This window comes from Leguminivora glycinivorella, chromosome 5 (assembly GCF_023078275.1).
Source record: "Leguminivora glycinivorella isolate SPB_JAAS2020 chromosome 5, LegGlyc_1.1, whole genome shotgun sequence".
NCBI classification, from domain to species: domain Eukaryota; kingdom Metazoa; phylum Arthropoda; class Insecta; order Lepidoptera; family Tortricidae; genus Leguminivora; species Leguminivora glycinivorella.
Genome location: NC_062975.1, coordinates 14,024,175 through 14,033,949, shown reverse-complemented (window position 1 = coordinate 14,033,949; position 9,775 = coordinate 14,024,175). Strand labels below are relative to the sequence as shown.

General features: G+C 39.5%; 1 protein-coding gene across 3 annotated transcripts in view; it reads right to left on the bottom strand.

Annotated features, from left to right (window-relative positions):
• Window positions 1–60: 60 nt before the first annotated feature.
• LOC125226059 overlaps window positions 61–9,775 on the bottom strand; it is a 28,511-nt gene continuing 18,796 nt past the window's right edge. For 2 of the 3 annotated variants that reach the window (XM_048129893.1, XM_048129892.1), the window contains exons 2-9: window positions 7,671–7,749; window positions 6,747–7,001; window positions 6,528–6,644; window positions 6,258–6,299; window positions 5,160–5,308; window positions 4,940–5,040; window positions 2,635–4,854; window positions 61–2,413 (exon numbers count right to left, since the gene is read on the bottom strand). In XM_048129893.1, the coding sequence (XP_047985850.1) occupies window positions 2,160–2,413; window positions 2,635–4,854; window positions 4,940–5,040; window positions 5,160–5,308; window positions 6,258–6,299; window positions 6,528–6,644; window positions 6,747–7,001; window positions 7,671–7,679 (3,147 nt within the window). In that variant the 5' untranslated portion in view covers window positions 7,680–7,749 and the 3' untranslated portion in view covers window positions 61–2,159. The remainder of the gene's footprint in view (window positions 2,414–2,634; window positions 4,855–4,939; window positions 5,041–5,159; window positions 5,309–6,257; window positions 6,300–6,527; window positions 6,645–6,746; window positions 7,002–7,670; window positions 7,750–9,775) is intronic. The other variant, XM_048129894.1, reaches the window with a different exon arrangement.

Here is a 9,775-nt window from a genome sequence, read left to right as displayed (position 1 = left end):
TTCGGTGTTTGATACATGCTCGATATAATATTAAATTTACAGTACCTTAAGTACTTAAAAATATTATTTATGAAGATCTATTTTATTTATAAGTGTTATTATCGTTTATACAAGACTGATTCAGTTATATGACGGCATAATGATGGATATCTTATTTAGAACAGTTGAAGATTAGCTTACCCTCTTTGGGAAAGTATTTACAATGACAAACTAAACAATATTAAACAAACATGCGTTTTTCAGTTCTGTAAATTATAATCTTAGACAACTTTTATTACGTAGTATACGCAAAAACAATTTTATTGAAAACAATTATTAAACAATTTATACAAATCTCAAACAAAACATTTTACGGTATAATATAAGGAATGGCGAGAAGACTTCAGTAGGTGTTCCAATATTTCTTATGTTTATTTGATATTATATAAGTGCTGTAAGAAGTGCAATCTCATAAAACAAGTTTCAACGCTAGGAAGAAATCGGAAGCATATATTTACTTAAGGATCTCTTCTGATGGTATAAAATTGTAACTACATGCCTACTTATGCACCTATATCAATTATCCTTCGTCAAGAAGACGCGACATCATCTATTAAATAGACGAAGAACCTAATCGATTTCACTCAGTATTTTACTTCCTGTGTACAGCACCCTGTACTAGGTATAGTAGTTTAATAGGTAAACATACCATATATCAATAATACATACATAAAATATTAAAATTTGTAATGAATATTAACGACGATGAAAAAATATTAACGGTATCATAGTAAATAAGGGCACGAATAGGTAACGTCGATATAAATAGTGCTGCCGGCCCCGTTCTAGATACTTATTAGGGTGAGTATTCGGCATATAAAACTTTAGGTAGGTACTATATGTAAGTATAAAATGTACAGATAATAATTCAAATTGATTGCGTGTAAAAATCTTAATAGTATGAATCATAGAAATATACAAAAAGCTATCGTTTGGTATTACATCACGTAATAAGCTTACTTCTTATCTATCGATCCACGTCCACTAACGTGCGACACTTAACGAATATTTAGTAACGACATTCGCCAAACGTTATATTATATTACTTTGTTTCAGCCTTTTCGAACAGGAGAATCGAAATTGGAATTTAATACAAAATAGTAACTAGTAGACTCAGTGAATTAACGTTACGATAGATACTGTAGTAAGGCCTCGGCAGCGGTCGCCGCCGCCGGCGTCACTCTACGATGTGAAGCACCATTTGTTCTAGCGTAGGGATAATGTACACATTCGTCGATTCTAGTCTTATAACATTAGAATTAAGTTGGCGCGCGAGCGCTTACTCTCCGAATATTCATTAGGAACAACGATTTAAAATACTATACGAACATCTCTTTAGGATAACTTAAACATTATGAGCGCTTTTGGCACCTAGCCCTAATTACTTGATTCCGAGAATGATGCGTTTCAATAAACTGGCTTTGTAACAACCTTAACGACCAGTGCTTCCGTAACAAACCTTGCGGATCTTACAGAAACTAAGTGGCATCAATATAAGCTTTGTGACTTTAATGAGAGACGTTCTTTGGTGACCATTAATGAATTTACCAAAACACTGGAAAGTTGAAGGCAAATATAAATTTTGCAACAACTGCAGCGTGTATTTAAAAACTCACTTCGAGTATAAAATAGAGTCGGAAAACAAAAATCGCAAATATCAATACCACTTTTACAACGACACCAAATAATGCTAAAATGAGTGCATATTGCATAGAAATATATTTAAATAAAATAAAGTCGATGTCACGAAAATTTCTATTTACAATAGAATTCTACCATTATGTATAAAATTGAGCATTACTGTCTATAATCAAAGGCTGCTGATTACCTTAGATCTAATAATATTCAAATGCTTAGCATAATATAATACACGTTCCCAACCGGGACAACTTTTATCTAAGTACTTAGTACTCATCAACTTCTCTCATCGATCTTATACTTAACTAAGTCTATTAACAAAAATATATTTACACCTTAACGTTCGATACGTAATCTCATAGCCACTGGAGAAGACGAGAGGACGCGCTCGTCACGCTATCGTTCCTTAGTTAACACGAATACTTGAGTGATCACATGTAGCGGCGGGGTCGGGCGCCCGGCGGCGGCGGCGGCGGCGCGCCTCAGGTGCACTCGATGATGAGCGGCTGGCTGGACTCGATGACGCTGGGCCGCGGCTCGCCGGCCGCGTAGTGCTCGTGCTCGGGCCGGTACTGCGGCGCGTGCGGCGCCAGGTGCGGCGTGGTCGAGTGCGCGTGCGCGTGCGCGCCCAGCAGCTCGCTCGCGCGCGCCCCTCCGACCAGCCCTCCCTGCCCGGCCGAGTGCACCTCGTAAGCCTCGAGCCCCTCCCTCTCGTGACAGTCTTTGTCGATGGGACCTGCAAAGTGCACGCGAAATTGAAATCGGTCGCGTTCAGCGAGAGCGCAAGTGAAAGTTACGGTTCACCCGCGAAGAGAAAGTGCAGCGCGCTGCAGTTGCTCTCGCGGCGGTGCTCGCGTATACACTCTCTAGTGAATATTTGAATCAAAATTGCAAATTAAATTAAAAATGAAAGTGGAAAAATGTTTAAGTGTGGTGCATCAAAAAACTTAAACTTACATTCAGTGTTAGCAGCGTTCGTGATGGATAGGACCTCTTCGATGTTGTTCGGTTTACAACTAGTAGTTTTCCAGTGAGTTCGAAGGCCCGAAGCGCTGATGTACTTTTTGTCGCATCCTTGGCAGACATATGGCCTGTCGTTTGTATGCAACCGCTTATGAAGTTTCAAGTGGACGAATTGTGTGAATTTCTGCATGCAAAGGTCACAGGCATACGGCTTTTGACCCGAGTGCAAGCGCAGGTGAGTCTTCAAGTTTGATGTGGAGGAAAATCGTTTTTGGCAAATATCACACTGATGAGGCTTTTCTCCGGTGTGCACGAGATAGTGCTTCTGGAGATGGGCGAGCTGCGTAAATGACTTACTGCAGACATTGCACTTGAACGGTCGCTCTCCTGAATGTGTCCGTAGGTGGACCTTTAAGTTAGAAAGCTGACCGAATGTTTTACAACAAACATTGCATTCGTAGTGCATTTTTCCGTCCTTCTTCTTCAAAGGATAAGGTAAACTTCTGTAGCCGCGCGATGTTTGCGAGTTGGGGCTCAGAGGAGCCATCATGAGGCCGCAGGAGCCGTCGGGGCTCATGCTTCCGTGCGGAGGTACAAGTTGCGGACTTCCGTTTGAGTTCTGAATCAAACTTAATTGTGAGCAGTTTTTCAGTGTGATTACACTAGTAGTGGATGGATAGTGATGATTACTGTGCCCATTTTGAGATCTTTCATATTGATGCGTAGAAGTAACAGTCGGTGAATACGTGCTAGGAGGAGACCCAAGTTGAGTAATTATTGTAGAGTTCGGTGGAGAATAAATATTGTAAGAGTAGTTGGGATAGTGGCTTTCATACCTCGTTTCTCTTATTTCCCTTATTTCTCTGATTTCTCGGATCTCGGTAGTATGAGGAATAGTGTGCGGTGGTGACGATGAATAAACGGACATTGAATTAGGTGTCGGCAGTTGTTGTGGCAGTGGCAATAAAGATGGCAGCGGCGTTAAATTAGAACTGGAGTCCGGACTGCAGGCATTTCCATACCGTTGACTCTTCTTGTACGAGTAAGCCATTTCCGTGGGCGAAGAAGGTGGGGGTGTAGCGTTGGGCTGTCGGCGGTTTGGATCGTTATTATTTGTATCAATCCTGTTGCCCGTTGTTAAGATAGTTTCTAGAATGCGAGTATCAGAAGGAGAACACCTCATGAAAGCTGGTTGTGGAGATGGTGACGTTGACCCTTCTTCATAATATGGTTTATTTAATGGAACAACGGTGTTTTGAGACGATTCGAGGACGATCACAGTCGATGTTGCTGGATCGCGACGTGGTGGCGATAAATTTTGTGGTGAAATGTCCCCAACTTCTTCAGCTATTACCAGCTCTTTCTCACTTTCGCAATCCATGTCCTTATGATTTTGGTATTGGTATGCTCTTGGCATCTTAATCTTTACTTTTCTGTATTCATTGCGATGCATATCTTGATCCATTTTTTGAACAATTACAGTTTCTTTGGGTTCATTTGTTTTATTAGAGCAGTCCAGAACATAGTTTTCGACATCAGAGTCACTTGAATCTTCTGGAGGTGTAAATTCATCATGATAGCCATTGCTGTGGTAGCCTTCATCGGACCTGACAGAGCCGTCGGCAGGGGTTAGCTGATGGTCGTAGTGGGGTCCGCAATGAGAGAGGCTGGGTGACCGATTCCCAATTTTTTCTTGAAGGTGCTGAGCCATGGGTGAAGGTCCTCGCATGTCCCTTAAGTGATGATTCTGAGCAGGTGATCTATTAGCATGAACTCTTGGGTTCTCCATTTGATGAATAACCACATGTGATGTGCTTTCTTTGTGTTGGTGAATTATTAAAGTTGGATTGTCTCTGTGGTGCACTTTCACGGGTGATGGTGGTTGCATTAAGCCGCTAGGTGACAAAGGTGCGTGTTCACTTACAATAGGGCTATCAGTTTTTGAATGAATGATGGTCGGAGATATGTCGGTCCTGACAAGTGTCCTGTCATTTTTGGCGACATTTCTTGAATCTTCCCGACACAGCAGGGGCGGACTGTCGTGGAACGATTTATCACTCAGTTCTCGCTTTCTGCGTCTGCTCGGGATTTCAGTCTCTAAAAGTTCTTTGGCATTTGTTAGTCCAAGAACATACTTCATGTGGTTGAATGCAATCTCGGGATGAACTGGGGCAGGTGGTATTCCATATGCCTTTTTGATGGTTTCCTCTTTGCCTGAAAATAAAGAGATTTTGTTAAAATCACATTCAAACATATAAAATAATGTTTAATCGCATATTTATTGGATGTCTATACTTACAAATAGAGTACGTGGCTCGCTCTGGATCAATATCGTAGCCTAGCCTCGTTGCAAAATCTTTGCAATACCACACCATCAGTTCTTCGTTTGGCATGATGTCCCTGAAACCAGACACAAATTTAAAGAAAACTCTTTTATCCATCACGATATTTATTTTTACGTTAGATTTAAAATGATAAGAAATAGATTTAGTAGGAATGTGGTAAAGTGTGAGTGCTACCTTATGGTGTAGAAGTATATGTGTTCTTGATGCTGGCAAGCGACGAGGTTCATCACGGACAAGGAGTAAGCCGACGCCACGTATCGCATCCAGTTCGCCACACTCGTGTCCGACCCATCAAGGTAATAGTAGTCGCTATCCTTGAATATCTGCAAATAGACATTTCAGAATAAAACATACACTCTTACAAGTTCAGGAGCTTTGTTTTACTAACACATATGTGACGTTATCAGGGTAAAGGAACCTTATTGTCGATGGCGTTCACGTCCCGCGGCGTCGTATTTGTATACAGACATCGCTCATAACACCGTAAGCGCCTTCGAAAATAATGTCCCTTTAATAACAACATAATGTTTATTAAACGTAACTCGCATTTGCACACTTGTGTACTACAGTTGCATGTTTATTTAAATAAATACGGATATACTAATGCTAGAATAAGGCGTTAGACCTCATCGGAAAAGAGAGATTTATAGTCTAGTCAATAGTAAAGTCAAACAAATGATATAGGGGACACGTGACCGGCTAGATACGAGAATTAACAATGCGCGTGCAGCAGATAGCGTACATCAGTAAATGCTTACTACAGCAAAGTCAAGGACGCAGTGTCACTCAATTCATTATTGACAACGGGAGATAACGATATTGTACCAATTGGTATAAGGAATTATTTTCAAAAGGCAATATCTTTGTAAGGATTTCGTTGAGAAATTGACTTGAAAAGAGTCAAGTTGTTATGGTCAGCTAATCTGACTAATAAGTGAAAGTGACGAAAAATATTTATAAATTATTCGTTTGTCCATAGTAAAAACAGTTCCTAAGTTTCAGTTGTTCAACTATTGTTGATCAGAGGCTATTTCACCACAGTGACATCGACACTGACAATTCTGTGCCTATTTCTGGGTTGATAAGTAACTCAGCGTCAATATTTCCTTGTTGAACATGCAATGAACGGCGAAATGTCACTGTCGGGCGACAATTGTCACTATTGTGAAATAGACCACCGGTAATCTATATCCATATTGAATACCATGCAAATTATGTATTATAATTAATAAGGTACCATCACCAAGTATGAAAAATGAAGCCCGATCTCACCTTTATATTTCCGTAAGTATGATGTCTGACAGTTTCTTGTACCTGGCCCAAAATAGAGATGAATCGGTTAGTTAAGAAGAATAACTAGTGCATATTGTACAAAAGCTGTTTTGCTATATTGTTAGTCAAACGTGCCTATTTGTCAGATAGGTGGCTCAGAAGACGCTACTAAGTGAAGAGTGATCCATTATTTACAAGGGTCGTACCCAAAGATGTCTTAAGCAAAGTGGAAGATTGATGTTATAGTTTTTGTAAAGTTTGTGGACTTACCCTCCAATAATATCTCCAAGAGACTTTGTCATTGGGCTTGTTTGGGGTTCGGGTGCCTTCAAAGGGTCCGAAACGCGTGCCGCGGGGTATTACGCCTATGCTCCATACACCTTCAGTCTGTGGGTATTTTTTTTACATTAGTGATCGTAGATAAGAGAATCCTGGTAACATTTAAAGAGAAAGAAGAACTAATATTTGAACGTTTCTTTAAATTCTTACCGGTGTATTAGGAGTGGATAGAACTGCCGACGGCCTGAGTGCTAGGCTGCGCGGTAGAGTCTTCTCGGCTCTGTTGGGCGCGCCTCGCTCGCAAGGCACATCTATCACTATGTACACCGTGAGCCTCTCGAACTCCTCTTCGCGCATGCGCGTGACATCGTAGGCGCTGGCGCTGGACACGGCGGCGGCGGTGGCGGCGGCGGGGCTGCCCGTGCGGCCCACCACCGTCGTGCTGGCTACCTCTTCACTTGTTGACTGTTGACAATACAGTACATATTGTTAAACGCCTAATAACAATTTTATTGGGCTTCTTGTCTTTAACTTATGAACTGAGCAATCACTGTTAAAGTGGGTATAAGGAGAAATGTTCAATTTTTCAACCATTTAGAATTTTTCATCGAGTGTTCTTGTGTCGGTGTCGGTAATACGAAGATTTGTCTTATTTATCAGACTTCCGTGAAATAAGCTGAATATTGTATGTCTACATATATATCGGACTGCAGTAGTTAAAGGGATAAAGATTACTTTAATCAATATTAAGGACACTAAAGCCCCCGTTGAGCGTTCAATAAGCCCCAAAAATATGCAAACATCACGGCGAAGTGCATTTTCCACTTCACACCCGCATGCATCCGAAGGCTTTAGCGACCTACTTTGATATTTATTTTTGTCTTCAAAGGGTTTATTTTCGTGCGGCGAGACGGCTCCGGAGCCGCTCGATAAAGGGGAGGTGCCACTACTGACCCAGTTTCACGATAAGTGCGCACTTTCCACTGCGCACCGACACTTCCCCTTTGCCTACTTCTATCTATTTTCGCAAATTAAATTTGCCGTTAGACACTTCCAAATTTGAGCAAAAGGTCAACTGGCACTAATAGACACGTTAATTTAAATCGTGTCGCTTTGAAATATTTGGTTACTCACCAGTCTCATTTTGATCGATTATTGTTGTTTCTTCAAATCAGTATGTTCATATTTGTCTTGAACCGTTGACAGCATGTACCTATAAAAGAAAAAATACTGTTATATACCTGTGTATTGTTACAATAATATATATTTTACTTCCTGCATTAAAATAAACGCGCCCAAGGTTTACAATAAATAATTGCAGCTTGAACATTTGCCAAGCATTTCGTAAAATTTTGCAGTTTTAGAGAAAATGTACCTACTTAGAAGTATTAATAATTACGAGTAATACAGTAATACCTATCAATATTACTTTTATTAACTAGTGTACCTCTTTACGGAAATAATTGACTTGCCCTGTATTTCAACAATTTCTAGTAAAAATATAGGTAGCATCATGGCTGGCTACAATAACCGATTCAGGAAAATTCTTTATTAGGTATCAGAAAATAAACGAATTCTGAGAAGCCTATCTTTGCTAACAGTAAATAAAGAATTTCGAAATGAAAAAGCTTTTGACCCCATGAAATAATGACTACGCAAAGTCAATAGACAATAAAATTAAAGTCATTCCATTCGAAGCGCTAAAAATCGTTAAATCTCCATGGTGTCTGATGCAATGCGAGAACTTTAAAGCAAAGATTGTCTCAATGTTGCAACCCAAGTGAAGCAACCTCAAGTTCAACAGTTCATTGCACAATCGCCGGAAGACGTGAGTGCGACGACTCGACTGCCGATGGGACCGAAAATGTGTTTTTCGAAACCGACCCGTTTGACATTCAGAACGTTGCGCAAGTAACCAGACATTATGTGTTGATGCGCGGCTGTACAGTACATGCTTATTAAGCAGTAGTTGTCAGGAAATACGCGCTGGTTTGTCGTGATCAACCCTGAAATCTTTAGTACAAAGCTCCGTGATGAAAAATCTAACCAACATAATGACGAGAAAATGATTTCGTGCATAGCAGAATATTTATAATGGTGCTCCCACAAAACAAATTTTTGAGCATTTCTTTTTTTTGCCACTTTTATGAAATGAGATATTTTTGAAAAAAAATATGCTATTTCTACTCAGAATCACTAGCTTTTTCAATCCTAGTAGTTAAAAAAATTGTCCCATACGATTTTTTCTTATTTTATTACCATTTTCCGTACATGTTGTGTGGGGTAACAAAAGAGGAAAGTAACAAAAATGTATGGAAATTCTGGGACACTTTTTGTCTCCCAGTGAGATTGAAAGTACTCGTGATTCTACTAAGTACAATTGACCTAAAATTCTAAAAAAAAAAAAAAAAAAAAAAAAATGGCAAAATAATAAGAAATGCTCGTTTAACACTAAGACTTTCAGCCCTTATGATGCTCCCACACTGGCTATTATTATGTTATATAACATTGTGTTACAGGGATAGCGCGATGGTATTGACATAACGCTGTCCCCGTCACACAGTGTAGGAGCATCATAAGGGCTGAAAGTCTTAGTGTTAAACATTTGTTTAGAAACCGAGTTTGAATACAATACACCCATAAACTTGATTTTTTTTTTCCTAATTATGCAAGTGATGAATAATGACGACAGTAGTGAAATGAGCGTTGCATTAGTTTGACAACAGTGTGACCATGCCAATCACTCGGCGTGCCAAAATCAAGCTATTATTAAACGATTCTGATTTCTATTTCCTGGCTCTGACGTCACCTAACTAATATTACCAATAACATAGTTGGTAGTTTTATGACATGGTTTGAAAGTGAGTTTTAACGTTTGCTTTTACTTTCCAACGTATCAATGTATGTACCATTAATTGTTTTCAAAACAGTTAAACGCTACTTATGACGCCAGGTGATCGTAAGATCTTGAAATTCCTAACATCACAAGCAACCAAACGAACCTGTCCCATCTATCTATTGGTTTAACGTCACTACCAATGAAATATTAACAGCCTGTACTAATGTTACGATCGGCCGCCGGCGTATTTTTTTTACAATTAGATCAAAATATCAATAGTAAATAATATCATGATACTACATACAAGGAACATTACATACAAGGTTTACATAGAAGGGTTAAATAAAATACATATTAATATGTACATTAAAGTATTTTTTTATTTGTGAAGTAATTTATT